The following is a 25,217-nucleotide window of genomic DNA, read 5'->3' as shown; positions in this document are numbered from 1 at the left end:
CAACTATCAAAATGCTACAGCAATAGTGTAATTTGAGAGCTGCTGATTAAGTTGAGAGACACAGAAAAACAGAAGGATCCAGTGCTTTCCATTAATGCCAGATTGCCCAACTTTCTTTAACTAGCTAGCCCTAGCCTCCCTCACCACAAAAAAAAAAAAAAAAGACCAAGGCTGCTAAATGACCCCTTGTCAAATCTAACCATATCTGCCTTGTTCTTCCACCAAGAGGCTAGCACTCCCTAGAAGTGCCTGCACACACTGGCACTTGCACCAACATCCGTGTGGTCAGTGTCACAAATGGAAACCATACTGTAGCAGTAGTACTTTGACCAAAATAAATAACCCAAGGAAAGATTACAAAACATGAAATGAGGGTATGAAGGAAAAACAGCAAGCTCAAAAAAATTACAAAGCGCTCATACCCTGGGAGGAGGTGATAAAATTAAAGAGATCAAGAAATATGAAACAAAGGTCAGCAAAGTTTTTTCCCTGCTAGTTTAACAGGTTTGCTCAGGAAATAAAGGTTTCAAGTGTGGAAAACAAATTAAAAATTACAGAAACTTAATATGTACACCCTGGAAGAGAAAAGGGAATATGGTGAAGTGAAGTACCACAAGTTACGTTAAATCCAAGTGGACATCATCTTTCTGGGAGGGAGGAGAGTTCAATAATAAGTAGGCAATTCAGGATGACCCCCAAGATATATTTTATAGAAAAAAGGTAATAGACACACACAGGCTTCCTGACTGGGTTGCAGAATTCAAGAAAGAGTGGGATAAATACCACAGTTCTAGGAGGACACTGATTAGCAAGTACTGCATCCTATCCATTAGGCAGAACAGCAGCAGTCTAGGTGGACTAGGCAGTCCTCATCTGCAGACAGCTTCTATACTACTATAACGAAAAAAAAAGTACACACTTCTACGGAATGAATGCATTAAATAAAAAAATGTATACATACAGAAATTTTGTGTGTACACTTTTGTTATGAGTGTCTTGCTTTAGAAAGATGTAATACAGTTTGCAAGCTCTTTACATACCATTTCTGAAAAGGAGCTTTGAACTCTAATGCCAGTAAGTGACCTGAAACAGAGGTCATCACTACAGTAACATTCTGTAAAAGAAAACAAAAAAGAAAACATAAAATATATGCTCAATAATTATGAATACATAATTGAGTCTATCTGAAATACAAGTAGAATAAGTAACATTAAAAAAAGACAATCTTGCACAAAACTCTTAACATAATACCAATTCCTATTTCAATTAAAATATCCAAACCCATCTTCCTCAACAATTATGTACACCAACACTGTTACTAACAAGTCAGATCATCAGTCAGATTTTGAAACAGTTAAACAGTTGTTTGTTCTGTGGTGCAATGGCATGGAGCTCTGACTGCGAGCCAGATGAGATCAGCTATTGACCTACACACTGGAGGGGTTGAAGGGAAGGTGAGAGAGAGTGGCTGACACCAGTCTACCCACCCTGGAAAAAGATAACCAGCCCACTACATGACTGGTTTCTAGCAGAGACAGGAGATCCAGCAAGTAGCGAATAGATCGGAATAACTGCACCTTCACTCAGCAAGAATAAGGCAATGAGCATGTACCTCAGGGCAGTGCAGTAAGAGAACATTTTTTTCTTTCAAATAACTTTTTATTGAATTTACAAAAAAGGACAATGAAACAATATGGCATGACAATATAATCAAGATAAAACAGAATTAAGTACAAAGTGAAACAGGTACGTCATGAATATATACATTTATACTGTAGTCCTCTTACATAACATAAGCTGTAACAGAAAAAAGGGGGGGGGACAAAAGGAGGAACTATGTACAAGATTATCAAACATATATATACAAGAAAAGACTACCCAAATGTTACATAAAAGGTGTTACTGTGATTTCTATACAAAGGAACCAAGTAATTCTGTAATAAAGACACAATCATACAAGGAGGTAGATCAGAATAGCCATGTTGAGAAACTGAAGCATCTTGAATACTAGATCATACACTTTCGAATCACCCTGAAAAACATCAAAAATTATTTTCCAAATTTCCTTCTAGTATACCCGGCTTATTTGGGTTATTTATGAAAAATTTTTGTGAAAATATGTACTTTATCGCTAAATTCTTGAGGCCACACCAAGAAAGTTTAGTGCGATCTAACCATTTTCTAGTTATACAGAATTTGGTCAATAAGCATAAAATGATGAGTGCATGAAGCTTAAATGGAGGTAACCTAAGATCAGTGACATGCAGGATTGCTAGTTCCCATGAAAGGGTCAATTTTTGATAACCCATCTTTTCTACTCTAACTTTGAGGGAGCACCAAAGTTTGCATGTGTGACTACAGGACCAAAGAATGTGTAGCAAATCCGCTTGAGGAAAGGAGCAGCAAGGACATGACATGGATATATTGGAATTAAATTTATTTTAGATACATGGAGTAAAATAAGTATTATTATTTATCATTAATTGTATAAATCAACTTTTTAAAAGGAGAAAACTTAAGGGTTAATTCTATTGCTCTGAGTTGTTGGTCTTTACTGAGATTACTATCCTGCTGATTCCAGTAGTTGGAAAAAAGTACTGCATTCTGATGCTTGGAAGCCATCAATAGTTTACAAGTGTTGGATATCGTGTTTTTACTTCAATAGACTTTTTATGATTTCCAAAGTAGCAGAAATGTTATTTCCAATATTTGGTTCATCTGACACTACCCGCTTAGGAGTTCTCTGATTTGACGAAGGATGACAGTGTACTTCTGACCACGTTTTAACTCTTCCTTAAGTTCACTCAGTGATTTCTCCTTGTGTCTATATATATCCCAAATGGTGCAATTTCTTATTAAGGAGTAATAAAGTAAATTAATAATTTTGTTGTTTAACCTAATATTAGGGTTCATATGGATTGGTTGCAATAAGTGTAGAGTATTCTCTAACTCCATGAACCTTATTAGATTCTGGAAATCTTTAACCCTTTGCTTCATGGTGCTATTGATGGGAATAGAATTCAGGCTTTTAGGTGATAAGAAAGGCAAGGCTATAGGGTTAACATTGTTACTAATCACGTGCCTATGCCAGAGTTTGATCCATTGAGGGTACCATACTTTATCCACCAGAGAGAAAGTGGAGATTCGTATAACCCTGCTTGCACACATTAATCAAGTAATAAAGACGAAAGTCCGGCAAGCTTAGACCACCTTTTAGTTTAGGATAGCATATTTTCTGATAAATTATTCTAATCGCCTTAGGGAACCATATGAACTTAGCCAGTAGTCTATTGTATCAGCTAATCACCTAATGTCTGAGATGGGGCGTTCAAAATAGATGTTTAGGTCATCTGCTTGATATTTAAAGTTTTAGGGATAGAGTGAAATGTAATTTGCGATATTGAGAGAAGTAGGAGCTCGAGGTAGAGGTTAAAAAGATATGGCGACAAGGGACATCACTGTCTCGTTCCATTCAGTATTTGGATGGGTTTAGATAAGGTCTTAATATAAAGATAGGTATAGGTTTTGCTGTACAGGTTTTCAATAGTGTTGATAAGACGTTTAGGGATACTGAAATGAGACATGGTAGTAAATAAGAATTTCCAATTCATCCTATCAAAAGCTTTACAGGCATCAAGTATTAGCCTATATATAGGGCTATAGTTTCTCCTGTTAAGATGTACCATAGCATCTAATGTTATAGGGTATTGTCCCACGTTTGTCTATTCGTCATGAAACCTGTTTGCTCAGGGGAGATTATGACAGGCATGATTTTTTTTCATTCTTTCAGCTAAAATTGGAGAGAGAATTTTAATATCTACATTTAACAGGGATATGGGTCTATAATTATGTGGATTAGACTTATCTAAGGGGTTCTTAGGTATGAAAATTGTTTTGGAATTATTAAGATGATAATCAGATATACCATAAGTTTTGGTGTGATTGTATACGTTCAGTAATATAGGTGACATGGAAAGTATAAAAGTCTTATAGAATTCTGAAGTGTATCCATCCAGGCCAGATGCTTTCCCTTTCTTCAGTCTTCCTAAGGCATCAATCACTTCTTGGAAAGCAAGGGGGGCATCTAGGTATTCCACATTCTGTTTACTTAATTTAGGGAATGTTATTTTATCAAGGAATTCTGTTATGTCATCAGCAGAGGGTTGCTGGTCATTCGTGCTATATAATTCAGAGTAGACCAGGTGAAATATCTCAAGTATTTGGGTATCTGTTTTAAATACCTTATCCCGATAGTGAAGAAGCGAAATTCTACCCGTTTCCTGTTTGTTTGCAATAATACCTGCTAAGGCTTTGGAAGGTAATTGTGCCCATGAGTATTTAGCTATACATTTCAACGCGTATATAGAGTAATTTTGCTGATGCAATTCATGTAATTGCAATTTTTAATTAGATTTTCAGTATTAGGATCAGGTTTATCTTGGTACTTATTTCTACGTCTATTAAGTCCGCTACTAACTTTCTTTTTCTAGTGCAACTTTTTTAAGATAGGAAGCTTTCTGAAAAAGGACTCCCCTAATCTGGTTTTACACGCTGCCCATTGAATGTCATATAGAATATCTATGTCCTCCATGCTACTGTTTAGCTGTGCTAAAATGCTAGACACTTCCTGAATAATCTCTGAATTATATAACAGGTTGTTACTCAAAGACCGGTTAGAGTTTTTAAGCCTTTTAGCCAACTTATTGGGTGAAAGGAGTTTTAAAGTAATTTTAGAATGATCTGAAAGTGTCTCGGTTCTGCCTGGCATTTAATATCTTCTTCCGCCAGTGATTCTGACATAAGGAAGAAATCTATTCTAGACCAGGTATTGTGACATTTAGAAAAGTAAGCATAGATACCTTTCCTCTCCCACCTTTCACCAAAAGAGACAGGGTCAATCTGGCATAAGTCAGTCATTAGTTCACCTAAGGCAGTTGACGCTTGCATTTTTGGGATAAGGAGTTACTAGTACGATCAATCCCGGATCAATAACAGAGTTCCAGTCACCACCCAATATAAGTTCATGGTCAGGAAAGTTTAATAAGATGTTGTGGATTTCTGAAATAAAATCCTGTTGTCTCTGACAGGGACTACAGACATTGAGTAAAAGGGTTTGTTTCTTATTAATAGGATTAGTAGTTATAAAATAACACCATCTACCCTTCCCATTCGAGAGTTGGTTTAGGACTGTTGTCCGAAATGATTTTTTAATAATAATAGCTACCCCTTTTGGCTTTGAGTTGCCCCAGCTGCAATTATTTCTTTAATCCATTTCTTATTTGAGATTCCCTTCCAGTCCTCACTCAGCACGTGTGTCTCCTGCAAAAAACATGTGTGTCCCTCAGATTTAAAAATTAGATGCATCAATAAATTTCTCTTATCTTTATCCTGCAACCCCCTCACATTCCAGGAGTCAGTGATCCACATTCCCAAATAGAGCTTAATAGGGCAGTTTTTTTTTTGTTAAGGAAATGTGATACTTCCAGATTACAAGGTTACAAAAGAAAGGAAAGAACATACTAAAAATAAGAACAGGAGATAAAAATACATAAAGTAGCATATTTACAGTGGCCCTATAACACACTTCCAACAATAACCCTGTGCCTACCCACTTATCCCAAATAAAAGGAAGAATGTGATGAAATACAGTCACACAAGCAAATATATTGAGATGAGTATCATACTGAAGGCTTGTACAACCTAAGAGTAAAGTAATCGCCAATATTTAAAAACTTTTAAGCAATCTAAACCATATATACAATAACACTACGATTCCTAGAGTCATCATCTTTACCCTTCTACCAATATAGCTATCCTCTCCTATAAGAAAGAGTTCAAATAGGTATGGTGCTAAAACAACCATCACATTAAATCGCTGAGTACAGATAATTCAGCTATATTCCAGTTAGTGATAGTAAAATGACTGCAGAAAAGAAACAAAACTATAGCAGGAGACATATTTACAACTGTATGTCAAAGACATAGAAACAAATATATAGTATAACGAATAATTATCTATATTAGTATATAGGATATAAGCAATACATTGAGCAGGCTTGACCTAAAAGTTTTCTAGCCCCATAAACACTCTAGAGTAAATAATGCTTATTTAAACCTTCAGAATTAGCCTAAGAAACTCTTAACAGAAACAAAGGCATCAAATGAGCAAAATATCTTTGTTTTGATATGGACCGCACTGCTTAAGCATAAGGCCCAAAAGCTTCCATATAAATGAATATGTGTGCATGTAAGCATGCCTGCCTATATGCCAGACCGTGAACTCTTACCTTGAAAACAACATATGACTATATCTTACAAAACAGCCACAATACTGCCGAATGCTTATGTTACCACACATAGAGCTAGAACTCAAAAAAACTGCAACCTAGTTGAGCATAATTACCTAGATACCAATGTGTGCCACAAAAAGTACAGTTTTGTACCTACCATAAATGTAGATGTTCGAGGATCCACATTGCTGCAGTCCTAACTATTGGGTAGTCCGCTGTCCAGTCGGCCCGAATACCAAAGTATATGGCTGACGTCGGTCAGGGCGCATTAGACTGACGTCAGTACGTCAGGGTACTAATGCGCATGACCGACGTCATATCCTCAGTCTTTTCTTGCCCCAGATGTCAGAAGACCCTGAAAAGATAAGGCCAAAAACCAAAAACTCCCAACATACCTGCACCAAAATACATATATATATACAAAATATACAAAATTAGCAGAATATAACCTCACCTACACAACCACCCCTAAACATAGAGGGGAAGGAGGGAGGGTAAATTGGACTGCAGCAATGTGGATCCTCGAACATCTACATTTATGGTAGGTACAAAACTGTACTATGTTCTTCATTCCACATTGCTGCAGTCCTAACTATTGGGTAGAATCCCAAAGCAGAGGTAAGGGAGGCTGGCAAATCATAAGGAAGCAGGAACTGACAACATGCCCTGCAAAATAGCTGTGGCAAAACCAGCCCTAGACTTAGAGTAGAGAGGAAGGTGATAATGCTTAGAGAAAGTATGCACTGAACTCCAAGTAGCTGCCTCCAAAATATCCTTAGTTGCCACCCCCCTCAGAAATGCTGCTGAAGTGGCAGTAGCCCTAGTGGAATGAGGCCTAATCCCAGCTGGAATCTCCTTGCCATGATGGGAGTAACAAAATGTAATGCAACACCCAATCCATCTAGAAATAGTTTGTTTTGACACAGGCTTGCCCTGAGAACTCAAAGCAAAAGAAACAAACAACTGCTGAGACTGCCTAAAAGCCTTAGTCCTGCTCAAATAATAACGCAATTGCCTGTGTACATCTAAAGTGTGCAAAATCTTTTCCCCTTTATTTTGGGGATCTGCATAAAACGTAGGCAAATGAATAGTTTGGTTTAAAGCCACACTAGAAACCACTTTAGGCATAAAGGAAGGATTAGTACGTAATGATACCCTATCCTTATGAAAAATCAAAAAAGGCTCAACCGCCATAAGGGCCTGTAACTCAGAAACCCTTCTTGCAGAAGTAATGGCCAACAAAAAGCAGTCTTCCATGACAAGTATTTCAGTTCAGCAGTAGCTGCAGGCTCAAAAGGTTGTAGAGTAAGTTTCTCCAACACAAAATTGAGATCCCAAGCAGGAGTAGGAGCTCTACGTGGGGTCTTATGTTCTTTGCCCTCTAAGAAATTGCTTGAACAAAGGATGTGAAAACAATGGTGGGTCACAATCATAGTGAGCTGAAATTGCTGCAGCATGAATCTTAATGGAAGAGAAAGACAAACCTTTGTCCAATAACTCAGTAAGATATTGAAGAGCCACACTCAAATTAGGCTCTGAAATCTCCAAATTCTTTGCTGCAGTCCAAAATAAAAATCTCTTCCATTTTTCATGACACTTTCCTTGTACTAGGTCTTCTGGCTTCCATAATCACATTTAAAACTTGTTGAGGAAGTTGAGACCTGCTGTCTTTCAAAACAGAATATGCCAGGCTGTTAGATGAAGAGAGTGAAGCTTGACATTGAGCAGACGACCGTCCTTCTGAGACAACAGATGTGGAATCAAGGGTAAAGGCCATGGAGGCTTCTTTACCAGACTCCTCAGTAATGGGTACCAGTGCTGCCGAGGCCAATCTGGAGCTATTAAAATCATCCTTGGCTTGTCTTGTCTGACCTTTAGAAGCACCTTTGGAAGAAGAGGCAGAGGTGGAAACGCATACACATGAAGATTTTTCCAACTGAAAGAAAGAGCATCCACTTTCCAAGCTGTGTGATGAAACCTCTTTGTGCAAAACTTTGGCAGCTGGTGGTTTAGTAGAGAAGCGAACAGATCTATGTCTGGAGTTCCCCAGGACACTGTCAACTTTTGAAATACATGAAGATCCAGTTTCCACTCGTGGGGATCCATGATTTGTCTGCTTAACACATCTGCTAAGGAGTTCTGTGCTCCCGGCAGAAACCTTGCCTGAAGAGTTAGTTGCAAGCTGAGCGCAGTCTCCCATAAAATCATTGCTTGCCTGCACAATGGGTAAGAATGTGTTCCCCTTGTTTGTTGATGTACCACATGACAGTTGTGTTGTCTGTTAGAATCAACACCTGCCCTGGAAGAAGTAACTCCTTGAAAGCCATTAATGCAAACTGGACTGCTAATATCTCCTTCATGTTGATATGTAGATGCTGTAGTCTGGCAGGCCACTTGTCTTGTATCCACTTTCCATTTAGATGAGCTCCCCAAGCAATGTCTGAGGCATCTGTCGTTAGAATTTGACTCGCCTCTGGCCGGGTCACAGAGAGTCCCTTGTTTAGGTGACATTCCTGAGCCCACCACAAAAATTCCTTTTGAATGCAAGGTATTATTTGAATGACAGTGTCCAAATCCTGGCAGTGCTGTGTCCATACATTTTTGAGATACCATTGTAGCTTCCTCATATGCAGTTTGGCATTGGGAAGCACCAGAATACAAGATGCCATGAACCCTAAGGCTTGAAGGACTGTCCTTGCAGTCAGCCCGGACTGAAGAGATAGTTGGTGGAAGTAACTGGAAAGATTCTTTTGTTTGTCCGGGGTTAAAAAGGCCATCTGGGCTGCTGTATTCAGTCTCACACCCAGAAAGCACATGTCTTGAGAGGGTACTAGACTGGACTTTATTTCGTTCACAGAATACCCTAGGCATCTTAGCACTGCTATGACATATTCCAAATGCTGTAGAAGGTCTTCCTTTTCTTGAGCCAGAATCAGGCAATCGTCCAAGTAAGGATAGATTTGAATTCCTTTTAGCCTGAAGTAAGCTATCACTGGAGCCAGAACCTTTGTGAATACTCTGGGCAGTAGATAAGCCAAAGGGCAATGCAGAGAACTGATAATGAGAATTTCCAGCTCGAAAACGCAGATACTTTCTGCAACTTAGTCTTATAGGCACATGAAGGTAAGCTTCCTTGAGATCTAAAGTTACCATCCAGTGATCTTTGCCCAGCAGAGGTAAAAGCTGTTGTAACGTCAACATTTTGAACTTGGGAATGTCCAGATAAGTGTTGAGGATAGATAAATCCAAAATTGGTCTCCACGTGTTCCCCTTCTTCGGTACTAGGAACAGGCGAGAATAAAATCCTAGGCCCCTTTCTGGCACAGGAACCAGCTGAATGGCCCCTATTTGGAGTAACTGAGAAATTTGCTTGTGAGCCTCTTGTCGTTGTAGAGGAGGAATGTCTGGCATGCCTTTGAAAGGAGGCAAGGTATGGAAATAAAACCTGTAACCGTGGTGAATGATATCCAGAACCCATCTGTCTTGGGTAATTAAATCCCAATTTTCTTTGAAAAGAGACAGTCTTCCTCCCAACGGTGCTGCCAGGCGAGAATGAACTGGCAGCTGAAAAGGCAGGTCATTGGGTCTGCTTACGAAAGGACTGACCCCTGCCCTCACCAGAAGTCTGAGCAGGGGAACTCCCTGTTCTAGGCCTAAAAGAACCCTGAGCTCTGCCCCTACCACGTCTAGACCTACCCCTAGACTGGGAATCATAAGCAGGATAAGTCCATCCCTTAGCAGGCCAATTTCTACTAAACTTGGAGGCTGCACCTGCAAAAAATCTTTAACAGTTTGCATAGACTTAGCCTTGTCCTCCATTTTCTTCAAAACTGCTTCTACAGGCGAACCAAACAACACATCAGACTGCAAGGGAGCATCCAAAATCCGTGTCTTAACATGCTCAGCTAAATTCTGATCTCTCAACCAGGCGTGCCTACGAAGAACAGAACCAGTGGCAGCCACCCTGGAGGAGGCCTGCACAGCATCAAAACCACATTGCAAGGAATGTTTACCCACCTGTTCAGACACATGAACTAAATCCTGCAACTCTTTACACTCAATACCTTCCGCCAGAGCATCCACCTTAGATTTCAACTGTGAAAGAAGATAATTCTGATATTTTAACATGTGAAACTGACAATTCAACGCCCTCATGGCTAAAGTGGAAGAAGTATACACTTTCTTTCCCCATCTATCCAAAGCCCTTGCCTCTTTATCAGGAGGGACAGGATTTTTAACAACTGAGGCCTTCACACCTTTAGGCCCCTGAGAGACAGTTTCGGGTCTGCCCTAGGACTCTTAAAAGATACTTATGAGCTTCAGGCACCCTATAATACCTATCCGGTTTAACTGGGGCAGGAGGCAAAGAATCAGGATTCAGGGAAGCCTCTGCAAAACATCTTCCACCACATTCAAAACAGGAGGTATAGCTAAAGGCCTATGCTGGGGTAAAACAAGAATTCCCTAAGCCTTTTCCTGGAATCAGAGAAATCTTGACCTTCCCATTTAAAATGCTCCCTCATGGAATGCAGAGTCTCTGAAAATGAAAAATCCTCAGGAGGGGAAGCTGAAGGAGTAGAATCATCCACATCAGAATCAGAATAAGGAGGGTACTCCTGCAAGTCTTCAGCAAGACTCAGAAGCCTCCGAGCAGTGCTCAAAACTCTCAAACTCAGGTTCCACCCTAGGCCTCTTATCAGGAGGGGGCATAGAACCCCTTATCATAGTAATCAAATCCTCTGCCATTTTAAGCATATGTTTCTTAGGCAAAGACCCTGAAGCACTAGGAGAAACCCCCACTGAAGCAAAACTCGGCCTGCCCCTCAAAGCAGCCTTGGAAACAGAAGGGGAGGCTCTGACCACCTTAGGAAGAGAGGGAAGAACAGCCACCTGAGAAGCCCCCTCAGCCTGGCCTACTTCCTGAGAGGATACATCCTGTAACAGTAAAGTCTCTCCCTGAGACTCCAAAGAAACACCTGGCAAAACCTCCGGCTCCACTGAGGAACCGACGTCTGGGACTGTCGGTTCTTCCACTCTAGGCTTTGCTGTTTTGTCCTTGCGTTTTTAGCGAAGCCGCGCCGGAGCATCCGGCGGCATTTTATAATTACAACGCTTCCCAAACACTAACCTGGCACAGTCTAACCTTCTCTTAATAGTGCGTTTGTTAAATCTAGCACAAGAGCGGCATCCAACAACGTCGTGCTCAGGCCCTAAACAAGGTATACACAAAGTATGGTAATCCCTATGAGGTATCTGTTTCCCACAAGAAATACAGTTATTCACTTTTTCTGACATCCGGTTAAATACTGAGGCAAGAAAAACCAAAATATTCCCCAACGGGGTACTTAGCCAACTCTGATTCGGTCTGAAACTCTGGCTTCAGAAACTTTCAGAACGCCAACCTGCACTCGCAAAATTGCTTCTGCATCGGACCATGCGGCAAAAAAGACTGAGGATATGGCGTCGGTCATGCGCATTAGTACCCTGACGTACTGACGTCAGTCTAATGCGCCCTGACCGACGTCAGCCATATACTTTGGTATTCGGGCCGACTGGACAGCGGACTACCCAATAGTTAGGACTGCAGCAATGTGGAATGAAGAACATTGTATATGTGTGTGTATATATATATATATATATATATATATATATATATAGAAGCTGGTCATTAAGAAACTTAAGAAAAAAGTCTTTACATGCAAGGGTACCGATTCTTCATTATGTACTGTTTATGCATCATGCTAAATAGTTATATACAGTTCTTATGTTTTAGTAACAACAAAACATGAAATTTTTACCTGCATACAAAAAAGAAATTAGGCTTGACATATGTGCTAATGTCCTTATAGATATCTCGACAGTCATTTATTTAATTAGCCGATTGTAGTTGTTGTTCCTTAGCAAAAGGAGTGGGTTCCCTGCCAAAGTACCTTCCAGTTGTTGAAAGATGTTAAAAGGGAACTCACTTTGCTCAGGCCAAAGCACCAGTTTAAGTCTGCATCTGTGAAGGCTGCAATCCTTAGATCCAGAGCGTACACGATCTCACTGTAGCCACGTGAAAATCGAGTTCTCATTTGGATTGTGAAAACGGCCATTTAAACAATAGTTACAGTCCATAAGAAGACGTATGGATGGAAGCAGGCAATTGTATCATAAAATCTAGCCTACCATTCAACGAAAACCAGCAGAAATGTTCCTAGAGGGGGTACTTCCTGTCTATTGCGCATTTCCACTTCCGTTAGATGAGGTTTATTTTCTTGTAACGTTAAAAGCTTTAAATCTTCAACATTATACAAAAAAGGGATATTTTGGCAGCAAAAATAGCTTATGAGGTTAGCGACAACCTCCAATGAGGAAAAAGTACAGTTGTGTACACTTACCATAAATGTAGATGTTAGAGTGTATTCACTGTTGCAGTCATTACATTTGGGTAATCTGTTGGCAGGATGCCCTCAGTCAGCCTGAATTCCAAAGTCTTGGATCCTGCATCGGTTACTGTTTTCTCTTCCATGACGTCAGGTCGTCTGGGGTATAAAACATGCAGCCAGCGCAATTTCTTTCGTTTTTCTTGCCCCTGATGTCAGGTGCCCCCAAAAAGGTAGCAATATTCTAATATATATATATATATATATATATATATATATATATATACACACACATACATACATACATGCATCAATATAAACTTTACCTTCATCTACAAGCAAATACACCACGTAGGTTGCATAGGATAGAGAAGGAAAGATAAACTGTAGAATGACAGGGGGATGGCGGGAGGGTAACCTGGACTGCAACAGTGAATACACTCGAACATCTACATTTATGGTAAGTGTACATAACTGTATTATGTTCTTCGTGTTTCACTGTTGCAGTCATTACATTTGGGTAGAATCCCAAAGCTATGGTTGGAAGGCTGGAGCTAAACAGCATTAGGTGAGGCTATAAGGCCCTGCAGCACAGCAGTGGCAAAGCCTGCCCTGGACTTAAGAGTAGAGAGGCAAATGGTAATGCTTTGTAAAGGTGTGAACAGAACTCCAAGTAGCAGCCTCTAGAATGTCCTTGGTTGGTACTCCTCTGAGAAAGGCTGCTGAAGTAGCTGCAGCCCTGGTGGAGTGAGACCTAATGCCCTTGGGCACAGGTTTGCCATGGTGTAAGTAGCAGAAACGGATGCAATGGCTTATTCACTTTGAAATTTTCTGCTTTGAAATAGCTTTTCCTTCTGATCCTGCAGCACATGACACTAGTAATTGCTCAGTTTTTCTTAGAGCTTTAGTCCTGCTCAAGTAGAATCTTAGCTGTCTGTGTACGTCCAAGGAATGCAGAATTTTCTCCCCTTTGTTCTGCGGATTTGGATAAAATGTTGCCAGATGAATTGTTTGGTTAAGAGTCACACTGGAAACGACCTTAAGCATAAAAGTAGGATTTGTCCTCGGAGAAACCCTGTCTGGATAAAATATGATAAAAGGCTCGACAGCCATGAGGGCCTGTAGCTCTGAAAAGTACAGTTTTGTACCTACCATAAATGTAGATGTCCGATAGGTATGCATCTGCAGTCATAACAAATGGGTTGTCCTGCCTCAGGCAGCCCTTCGGTTGGCCGGATTCCAAAGTCTGGGTCTGGCCTCGGCTGATGTCGCACTTCACCCGACATCATAGCTGCTGGGGTATAAAGGCATCAGCCGACGCCATTTTCCTCAGTGTTTCTAGATGCCAGGTGCCCTCTAGGAAAGCTAAATTTGGATAAATGCAGATAATTCCAAACAGTAGAAAGCAAAATATATATACATATATACATACAAACAAATACACCATAATAGATTCCCCCAGCTAGCTAAAAGAGGAGTAAGTACCCTAGGAATACCACAGAGGGGAAGGAGGGTGGGTAATCCTGACTGCAGATGCATACCTATCAGACATCTACATTTATGGTAGGTACAAAGCTGTACTATGTCCTTCAAGGATGCATCTGCAGTCATAACAAATGGGTAGAATACCATAGCCAAATTGGGGGAGGAGGCACTAAGACAATGATGGTGTAGTTAAGATCCCTTGTAAAACAGCAGTTGCAAAACCTGCTCGGGATCTGGAGTATAAAGGAAGATTATAATGCTTGGTAAATGTTTGCACGGAGCTCCAAGTAGCAGCTTCTAAAATGTCTTTGGTAGCCACTCCTCGTAGGAAAGCTGTAGTGGTGGCTGTAGCTCTTGTGGAGTGAGGCCTGATATTTTCAGGAGTTGTCTTTCCATGAAATGAGTAGCAGAATCGAATGCAATTTCCTATCCATTTTGAGATTGTCTGTTTTGAAATTGCTTTTCCTTGCACTCCTGTTGCATATGCTACTAGAAGCTGGTCAGTTTTTCTGCTGGCTTTGGTTCTGTCCAGATAGTAGCGCAGTTGTCTGTGTACATCCAAGGTGTGTAGTAGTTTTTCCCCCGTTCTGTGGGTTGGGGAAGAATGTAGGTAAATGTATGGCTTGGTTCAAGGATACCCTGGATACCACCTTTGGCATAAAAGTAGGATTGGTTCTCAGAGACACTCTATCCTGATGGAAGATAAGGAAAGGCTGCACTGCCATTAATGCCTGTAACTCAGAAACCCTTCTTGCTGAAGTGATTGCTAGCAGGAAGGCAGTTTTCCAAGATAAGAACTGTAAGTCTGCTGTTGCTGCTGGTTCAAAAGGGAAGTGTTAATTTTTCTAGCACAAAATTGAGATCCCATGCAGGCAAAGGTGGTTTCCTTGGAGGCTTTACATTTTGATCCCTCTCAAAAATTGTCTGAGGAGAGGATGAGAGAAGACAGGAGGATCCATGTTGTACTCTGCTGAAATTGCTGATGCATGTATCTTAATGGAAGAATAGGACAGGCCATTGTGGAACAGTTCTGCTAAGTATTCCAGGATGTGTGCTAGGTTTGCTAGTGTGACATTTTCTCCCTTTTCTGCACTCCAAATGAGGAATCTTTTCCATTTGGCTGAATATGTTTTCCTTGTGGAGGGTCTGCGAGCCTCCAGGATAATGTCCTTAACCCTCTGAGATAAATCTAGTTGGTTTTGTTTTATGCAATTTTCCAAGCAGTTAGCTGCAGTGTTTTTAAGTTTGGATGCAGGGTCTTGTAATTGTGCTGCGTTAGAAGTAAAGGACATAGAGGTAGATGCCATGAATGCGTCCGAGACATACTTCTCAGTCGCGGGTACCAATGTTGCCTTGGCCAGTCTGGAGCTATCAGAATTACCTTTGGCTGTTCCTCTCTGATCTTCAGTAGAACTTTGTACATCAAAGGAAGAGGTGGAAAGGCATATACTGTCAGGTCCTTCCAGCTGAAAGAAAGGGAGTCCACCCTCCAGGCAAGTGGGTGGTATACTCTTGAGCAGAATTTCTTCAGTTGGTGGTTGTGTGGGGAGGCAAACAGGTCTATCTCTGGCATTCCCCATTTCTTTGTTATGGTTTTGAAAATATCTGGATGCAGCATCCATTCGTGAGCATCCGTGGTAGTCCTGCTTAAGCTGTCTGCTAGTGAATTCTCTTTTCCTAGTACAAATCTGGCCTGCAGTTGGATGTTGAGATTCAGGGTCAAGTTCCACAGGTCCACTGCCATCCGGCATAGAGGGTATGAATGTGTGCCTCCCTGTTTGTTGATGTACCACATGACTGTGGTATTGTCCGTCCTTATCAGCAGGTGTCCTTGCTGGATGAATGGTCTGAATGCCTCGATTGCATGTTTCACTGCCAGCATCTCCTTTAGATTTATGTGTAGATTCAGCTGGTCTTGTGGCCATAGGCCTTGGATACACTTGTCTTCCATGTGTGCCCCCCAGCCTAGGTCTGAGGCGTCCGTGGTGATGGTCTGCCTTGGATGTGGTTTGTGGAAAGGCAATCCTCTGTTTATCTGACAGGCCTGAGCCCACCACAGGAATTCTTTTTCAGACATGGAATGATTGGTATCTGGGCTTCTAGACTGTGTCTGTGTTGAGACCATACATTCCTTAGGTACCATTGTAACTTTCTCATATGCAGCCTGGCATGTGGGATCAATATTATGCAGGATGCCATGTAACCCAGGGCCTGCAGGACTTTCCTTGCAGTAAGCTGAGTTTGTCTTGTTAATGCCATGAAATAGACTGGTAGTTGCTTTTGTTTTTCCTCTGTGAGAAAAGCCGTCTGAGTTATTGTGTCCAGTTCTGCGCCCAAAAATGTTATCCTTTGGGATGGCACTAGTCTTGATTTTTGTATGTTGACTGTGTATCCCAAGGCTTGCAGCAGTTGTAGGACATTGGCCAAATCCTTTATTAATTTTGTCTTGTTGTCCGCTTGTATTAGGAAGTCGTCCAGGTATGGGTAGATTTGAATTCCCTGTAGCCTGCAATGAGCAATTACTGATGCCAGGCATTTCGTGAATACTCTGGGCGCAGTAGATAAGCCAAAGGGCAATGCTGAGAATTGATAATGCTCTGATCCTGCAAGAAATCTGAGGTGTCTTCTGCAATTTGGTCGTATAGGGACGTGCAGGTATGCCTCCTTGAGATCTAGAGTCACCAGCCAAGACTCCTTGCCCAACATGGGAAGAAGTTGCTGTAGGGTCAGCATTTTGAATTTTGGAACAATGAGGCATGTGTTCAGTGCGGACAAATCGAGAATAGGCCTCCATTGATTTTCTTTTCTTGGTACAAGGAATAGTCTGGAGTAAAATCCTTGGCCTTGTTCCATAGATGGTACTTTTTCTATTGCTCTCATCCTTAGTAAACTGATGATTTGTTTTAGAGCCTCTGATTTCTGGCTTGGTGGAAGGTTTGGCATTCCTCTCTTTTTTGGTAGAGTGTGGAAGTGAAACCTGTAGCCCTTGTCTATTGTTTGTAAAGTCCATTTGTCTCCTGTAATACAATACCAATTTCTTGAGAATAAGGCTAGTAGCTTTCCGCCCAAGGGTGCTTCCAGTTGTTCCCTGGTAGGCGGAATCAGAGCCAAGTCATTGTGTCTGTCCTGTAGAAGTGGTTGCAGTTGCAGCTGTGGCGGCACTTCTTTGGTTGGCAGGTTGCCACTGACGACCCCTGTAGGCACCCCTAGATTGACCTCTGCCTCTTGGGCGTCTATTTCTGCCTCTCTGTGCTCTGGATGTGTCTGGAAAGGACCAATTCTTTGAAGGCCAATTTCTGCTAAACCTCGGAGGTTGGACCTGCAAAAAATCCTTGACTGTTTGGACAGATTTTGCATTTTCCTCCACTTTCTTTAGAACCTCCTGTGCAGGGGAGCCAAACAAACTTTGTTTCTCCATAGGGGCATCCAGGAGTTTTGACTTAACATGGTCTGGTAAGGATTGTTCTTTTAACCAGGCATGCCTTCGAATCACTGCTCCCGTCATAGCTGATCTAAATGAAGCCTTCAGTGCATCATAGCCACATTTTAAGAAATGATTACTGACCTGCTGAGAATTGTGTACCAAATCCTGAAGGGACTTACGGTCTAAAGGTTCAGGAGAGGCCAGCTTTTTATTCAGCTGATCTAACAAAAATTCCTGGTACTGTATCATGTGAAATTGACAGTTTAAAGCCCTGGCAGAAAGAGTAGCAGATGTATAAACCTTTTTACCCCATCTCTCTAATGCTCTAGATTCTCTTTCAGATGGTAGTGGGTTTTGGCAGAGGCAGCTGCAACACCTTTAGGGCCCTGAGAAATGGTTTCTGGGTCTGCAGCATGAGCCTTATACAAGTGGTAGTGAGAATCCGGGACCCTGTAGTATCTGTCAGGCTTTGCAGGGGCCGGGGAAGAGAATCAGGGGCAGTACTGGCATCATTGTATGCATCATCAACAACTGATAGTACAGGTGGAATGGCTAAAGGCCTATGCTGTGGTAAGTGTAAAAAAGTCCTTAGCCTTTTCCTAGAATCAGAAAAATCCTGACCCTGCCATTGGAAGTGTTCCCTCATTGAGTGTAGGGTTTCCCCAAAAGAAAATTCTTCTGGAGGCGAGGCAGAAGGAATGGAGTCTTCTGCATCAGAATCCTCATAAGGTGAGTACGGGCCTTCCTGATGGTCCGATACATCTGAACCATCCGAGGAGTAGTCAGAGGACAGAGGTTCAGGGGTTTCAGTCCTAGGCCTCTTTTTAGGAGGGGGTTGAGAGGCCCTGTCTGGGTGAGGATGGGTTCCCCTGATCAGAGAAATAAGGTCCTCAGCAAGGCTGAGAATCTGGGAACTTGAGGTAGGCCTGTGAGAGGGAGCTTTTGACGGTAAGGCCTTGGAAAGTTTGGCTGCTTTAGCCCTGGAAAAGGCCTTGATAGACACAGAAGCAGGGGGTCTAGCTGCCCCACGTGCAGGAGTAGAGATGTCCAACGGAATAGTGTCAGACAACTCTTGTGTGCCTGCTACTTCAGCAGGAATTTCTGTAGCCGATTCAGCCATGGCCTGTGTGGCCTCGGTTATCGGAGGCATGCTTTCGGCCGAAGGGAGAACCGAGGTCTCTGTTTCAGCCGAAACCGAGACACTCGCGGTAGGCCTAACCGTGGTTTCAGCCGAAACCACGGGCCGCGAGTGTCGGTCCTTTTCCTTGCGTTTTTTAGCTAAATGTGTAGTCGGAGTCTCCGACGGCATTTTATATGCAAAAGTGGAGCCAAAAAACTCTTCTGCAAACTCCGACCGACGTCTAAGAGTCCGTCGGTTGAAGGAAGCACAGGCTAAACAAGCTGATATGTCGTGGTCTGGGCCTAAGCAAGGAAGGCAGTAAGAGTGGAAATCCTTATGAGGTATTTGTTTCCCACAAGTTAAACAATTATTTACTTTGTCTGACATCGGCTGAGGCAAGAAAGAGTCCCCAACGGGGTACTTAGCTTTTTAGAAGTCTTCGGTACGCTGAAATCTCTGGAGCTGACCGACCGGCACTTGCGAACAGCTTCTGCTTCGGGCACCGCGCGGCAAGAAAGACTGAGGAAAATGGTGTCAGCTGATGCCTTTATACCCCAGCAGCTATGACGTCGGGTGAAGTGCAACATCAGCCGAGGCCAGACCCAGACTTTGGAATCCGGCCGACTGAAGGGCTGCCTGAGGCAAGACAACCCATTTGTTATGACTGCAGATGCATCCTTGAAGGACATCTCTTCTTGCTTAAGTAATTGCTAGTAGCAGAGATGTCTTCCATGATAAGAACTTTATATCGGCGGTAGCAGCTGGTTCAAATGGAGGCAGGGTGAGCTTTTCCAACACAATTGAGGTCCCATGCAGGTAATGGTAATCTTCTAGAAAGCCTTAAATTTTTGGCTCCTCTAAGATACTGTTTTAGTAAAGGATGAGAAAAGATTGGTGGCTCTGTATTGTAATGAGCCGAAATGGCAGAGACATGGATTTTGATTGATGAAAAAGATAGGCCTTTGTCAAGCATCTCAGTTAAGTATTGTAATATCTGAGGAATATGCGGTTCTGCTGTATCAGTTCCTTGTGCTTGATTCCAAGCACAGAATCTCTTCCATTTGTCAGCATAGGATTTTCTCGTAATAGGCCTTCTGGCTTCCAAAATGACATCCATCACAGCTTTACTGAGACGTGTCATTTGTATGATTACAGAATTAGCCATGCTGCCAGGTTCAGAGTCTGTAGTTGATTGTGCAGGATCTGACCATTTTGCTGGGACAGTAGTTGTGGTTTTTGAGGCAAGGTCCAAGCTGGGTTTTGAGACAAGTTCCTCAGGATTGGGTACCAGTATTGGCGGGGCCAGTCTGGGGCAATTAATATCATCTTTGGCCTCTCTTGTCTGACTTTTAGGAGGACCTTGGGTAGAAGAGGCAGAGGAGGAAAGGCGTAAACTGAAGGATAGGGCGTCCACTTTCCATGCTTGTCTGTGATAAGTCCTTGTGTAGAATCTTTTCAGTTGATAATTTTGAGGAGAGGCAAATAGGTCTATGTCTGGGCTCCCCCATTTCTCTGCTATCATGCTGAAGACTTGTGGATTTAGTTTCCAGTCGTGAGGATCCATAAGGTTTCAGCTTTAATCGACTGCCAGAGTGTTTTGTTTTCCGGGCAGGAATTGAGCTTGAAGATTTATTTGGTAGGTCAAAGTTGTGTCCCACAATGCCATGGCTAATCTGCAAAGGGGGTATGAGTGTGTGCCCTCTTGCTTGTTTATATACCACATGACTGCGGTGTTGTCAGTCTTTATCAGTAGTCGTCCTGGATGAAGTAAGTCCTTGAAGGCTGTTATGGCATTTTGAACAGCTAGCATCTCTTTCTGGTTGATATGTAGATGCATTTGATTTGGTGCCCATATGCCCTGAATGCATCTTCCTGCCATGTGGGCCCCACAGGCATAATCTGATGTGTCTGTTAAGGTTTGGCTGGCAGGGGGTTGAGTGAAGGGCCATCCTATGTTTTGGTGACAGGCCTTTGCCCACCATAGAAACTCCTGTTGCAGGCAGGGGATGAGAGGAATCATTGTTTCCAGTCTGTGTGAATGTTGACTCCATAAACGTTTTAGGTACCATTGAAGTTTCCTCGTATGCAGTCTTGCATACGGAATTAGTAGGATGCAGGATGCCATGAAGCCCAGAGCCTGCAGAATTTGTCTTGCAGAAGACTGGGTTTTTGTTGCAATCAGTTTGAAGTAAGTAGTCAGTTGCCTTTGTTTGGCATGAGTTAAGCCATCTGGGCAGTTGTATTCAAGCTTGCACCCAGGAATGTTATCTTTTGAGAGGGTACCAGTTGTGATTTCTTTTCGTTTATTGTGTACCCTAGGTGTGTTAGAAGCCTTTTCACAAATGCCAGGTGTCGTAGAAGAGTGTTCTTGTTCTCTGCCTGAATGAGACAGTCGTCCAAGTAAGGATATATTTGAATACTTCTTTGTCTGCAAAATGCAATTACTAGTGCCAGGCACTTTGTAAAGACCCTGGGCGCAGTAGATAAGCCAAAGGGCAGTGCAACGAATTGGTAATGCATTAAGCCAGCCTTGAATCTGAGGTATCTTCTGCACGATTGTCTTACTGGGACATGCAGGTATGCCTCTTTTAGATCTAAAGTCACCAGCCAAACATTCTTGCCCAGCATGGGCAGAAGCTGTTGCAAAGTGAGCATTCTGAATTCTGGAATATACAGGTATGTGTTCAAAATCGATAAATCCAGTATTGGCCGCCGGGCCTTGTCCTTTCTGGTTACCAAGAACAGTCTTGAGTAAAAACCTTGTCCTTTTTCCTGTTCTGGTACTGTCTGAATGGCACCCATATCCATGAGGGATATAACCTGTTTCTGTGCCTCTGCCCCATTGGTTTTTTGGAAGATCAGGCCAACCATTTATCATTGGCAGAGTGTGGAAATGGAATCTGTATCCCTGTGATACGATGTTTAGTACCCACTTGTCCTGGGTTATTAACTGCCAATTTTGAGCATAAAGTGCTAATTTTCCCCCTATGGGTGCTGCCAAAAGATAAGTGCTTGGTGTAGGCAGAGGGAAGTCACTGGGATTGCTTTCTGTAGGTTTGCACTTTATCTCCTCCAGCTTTGGAGGTGGATGTGCCCCATTGCTTTGACCTGTATGAGTCTTCAGCCTGGTACCTGGAACCCTTAGGGCGTCTGGATTTGCCCCTTTGAGCTCTGTCTGACACAGGAAAGGACCATTTTTTTGTAGGCCAGTGTCTACTGAATCTAGGTGGCTGCACTTGTAAGAAATCTTTAACAGTTTGCATAGACTTAGCTTTGTCTTCCATTTTCTTTAAAACCTCTTCTGCCTTAATACCAAACACAGAATCATGCTGTAAAGGTGCATTCAGCAATTTAGCTTTAACATGATCAGGCAAATGTTGTTCCTTTAACCAGGCATGTCTCCTAATCACAGATCCAGTAACTGCGGCCCTGCAGGAGGCCTCTAAAGAATCAAAACCACATTGCAAAGTATGCTTTCCAACTTGTTCAGCTGCATGCAATAATTCACGCAATTCCTTATTTTCTGCACATTCTGAAATCAACATAATTTTCTGTTTCAGCAATCCCATAACATGTTGTTGGTACTTAAGCATATGAAATTGTCAGTTTAAGGCCCTGATTGCCAAGGTTGCAGATGTATAAACCTTTTTTCCCCATCTGTCCAGTGCCTTTGAATCTGTCAGAGGGGGTAGGGTTTTTTGCTGTTGAAGCCTGAACTCCCTTTGGACCCTATGAAATAGTTCAGGATCAGCAGCAGGGTTTCTAAATGAAAATTTATGAGAGTCAGGGACTCTGTAATACCCATCAGGCTTACAGGGAGCCAGAGGTAAGGAGTCAGGGTGCATCAAAATAAAACGCCAGCACCAAAGATGAGCTGAAATAAGTTTATTGTGGAAACAAGTGAACTAACCGGTTTCAGCATATAGCTTTCTTCAGTAGTATAGAAAAGAACCATGACAAAAGCCAGTAATTTATACACATGTTTCAATGAAGAAAATGACATCACTTCCTGTCTTAGGAAAAAAATCGAATTGTTAACAAAAATTGAGTTGTTAACAGAAGATTAAAATATAATCAATAAATAACTAATAAATAATTGATGGTAACTCAAAACTCCAACAAGCTACAAAAAATGTATGGCATAATTTTGAAAATGGAAAACTTACAATTTATCATTTAGTCCTGGGGAAAAAAGACCCCCCTAGTTTTATAATCCATTTTCTTTCTTTGTTGTTAAGTATATCGTGCCATCCTGTTTTAAATGACCGATTGCCAGTAATATGATCAATAATAATAATAATAATAAATGAAAATTTGGCCGTGAGATGATTAATTGTATGTCTATACAAGGCATTGGTCATACGTGCATTTCTAATATCACCTAAGTGTTCAGACATCCTAATCCTGAACTGTCTGGATGTCTGACCTACATAAAAGGCTTGGCAAGTGCAGGTAGCAAGGTAGACTACCCAGTCCGTACTGCAGTTGCCAAATCCATATATGTTGTATAATTGTCCAGTATTCCTGCTGGTGAATGTTTTGGTTTTGAACATGTAATTACAGAAACTACAATGTCCACAAGGGTATGATCCTATTAATTTTTCCCTGGTTAAAGTTTGTTGATGAGTAACAATATCCCTAGATGTTGTTTTCTTAAAGTAGGAAAAATGTGACCCCAATATCTAAGGTACAACCATTAGTCAGTACACCTAACAACATTTTACTCAAGTGATTGGCAATAAGTCCAGCAGGAGGCGTCAATGTCATTTGTCAATATACTGGCTTCTTTTTATGATCGAACAGTCCAAACTAACATTGGAGAAGTTGAAAAAATATGCAATGATTTGAAAAAAATTGAAGAACAATCCAATTTCAGGGACAATCTAAGTAAATTGTCCAAAGAACTCATAGCTTTTGAAAATAACTTAACGACAAAAAACTACACAAATTTTCCCGTGATAGGGAAGATTATGACAAAGGCAGACAGTTTGAGTCCCATAGGGGAGTTAGATTTGCTGAAGGCACTAAGAACTTTTCTTCTGTTCGCAGAAAGAGACCAAGATCAATACTTAAAAAAGGGGTCTCTTCCTTTATTACTTCTGGTGAGGAGTCCTCTACAACAGACACAGAATCCACAGTTAATTGTAGTTCATCTGACTCTAAAAGAGGGCATACATCCACTGACCCTTTAGGAACAGACAGCACAGACATAATTTATATATTTCGGACATTGACATTTGGAGAAGACATCTGGATGACTGTTGGCTCATTTGGAAAGGAGGAAGTGAATACCTACATGAGTTTGTGGAACATCTCAACAGTAATATCTGGGGAGTGGAATTTACTGTGGATTATCATCACAATGGGATGCATTTTTTGGATGTTACTTTACATCGCTAGGCAGATAATACCTTAAAAACATCTGTATACCGCAAATTTCCTCAGTATAATACCCTGTTACATGCCAACAGTCTCCATCCAAGACATACTATTAACAACATTCCCAAATCTCAATTTTTACGTCTTAAACGGATATGTTCCTCTCAACCAGAATTATCCCAGCATCATGATGATCTGGCCAACAGATTTTTAGCCAGGGGGTACACCAAAAGAAACTTTAGTTCAGCCATGCGTTGGACACAAAAACAGTCAAGAGACAGTCTGTTACAATATCAACAGCATTCTAGAAAAAATCAACAGGATATTTTGAGATTTGTAACCACATATGGGAGAAATACCGCTCAATTTTCTGAGATAGTCAAACACTGGAACATACTTAAGTTTCATATTGAATTGGATGATTGTTTGGGTAACAGATGCTCATTCTCATATAAAAAGGGCAAGACATTGGGGTCACATTTTCCTACTTTAAGAAAACAACATCTAGGGAAATTGTTACTCATCAACAAACTTTAACCGGAGAAAAATGAATAGGATCATACCCTTGTGGACATTGTAGTTTCTGTAATTACATGTTCAAAACCAAAACATTCACCAGCAGGAATAATGGACAATTATACAACATATATGGATTTGGCAACTGCAGTACGGACTGGGTAGTCTACCTTGCTACCTGCACTTGCCAAGCCTTTTATGTAGGTCAGACATCCAGACAGTTCAGGATTAGGATGTCTGAACACTTAGGTGATATTAGAAATGCACGTATGACCAATGCCTTGTATAGACATACAATTAATCATCCCACGGCCAAATTTTCATTTATTATTATTGATCATATAAATGGCAATCGGTCATTTAAAACAGGATGGCACGATATACTTAACAACAAAGAAAGAAAATGGATTATAAAACTAGGGGGTCTTTATTCCCCAGGACTAAATGATAAATTCTAAGTTTTCCATTTTCAAAATTATACCATACATTTTTTGTAGCTTGTTGGAGTTTTGAGTTACCATCAATTATTTATTAGTTATTTATTGATTATATTTTAATCTTCTGTTAACAACTCAATTTTTGTTAACAATTTGATTTTTTTCCTAAGACAGGAAGTGATGTCATTTTCTTCATTGAAA

At 41.3% G+C, this 25,217-nt stretch overlaps 1 protein-coding gene across 3 annotated transcripts in view; it reads right to left on the bottom strand.

The window, feature by feature from the left end:
• Positions 1-25,217, bottom strand: part of TOP3A (DNA topoisomerase III alpha) — a 1,120,433-nt gene that overhangs the window by 905,937 nt on the left and 189,279 nt on the right. For all 3 annotated transcript variants that reach the window (XM_044089591.1, XM_044089590.1, XM_044089593.1), the window contains one exon: positions 1,041-1,114. In XM_044089591.1, coding sequence (XP_043945526.1) covers positions 1,041-1,114 — 74 coding nt within the window. The remainder of the gene's footprint in view (positions 1-1,040; positions 1,115-25,217) is intronic.

The sequence above is a fragment of the Protopterus annectens genome, chromosome 12.part0, assembly GCF_019279795.1.
Source record: "Protopterus annectens isolate FY-2018-M chromosome 12.part0, PAN1.0, whole genome shotgun sequence".
Lineage (NCBI taxonomy): Eukaryota > Metazoa > Chordata > Ceratodontiformes > Protopteridae > Protopterus > Protopterus annectens.
Note: the sequence above shows the minus strand (reverse complement) of the source record. Positions and strands in the feature narration are given on the sequence as shown.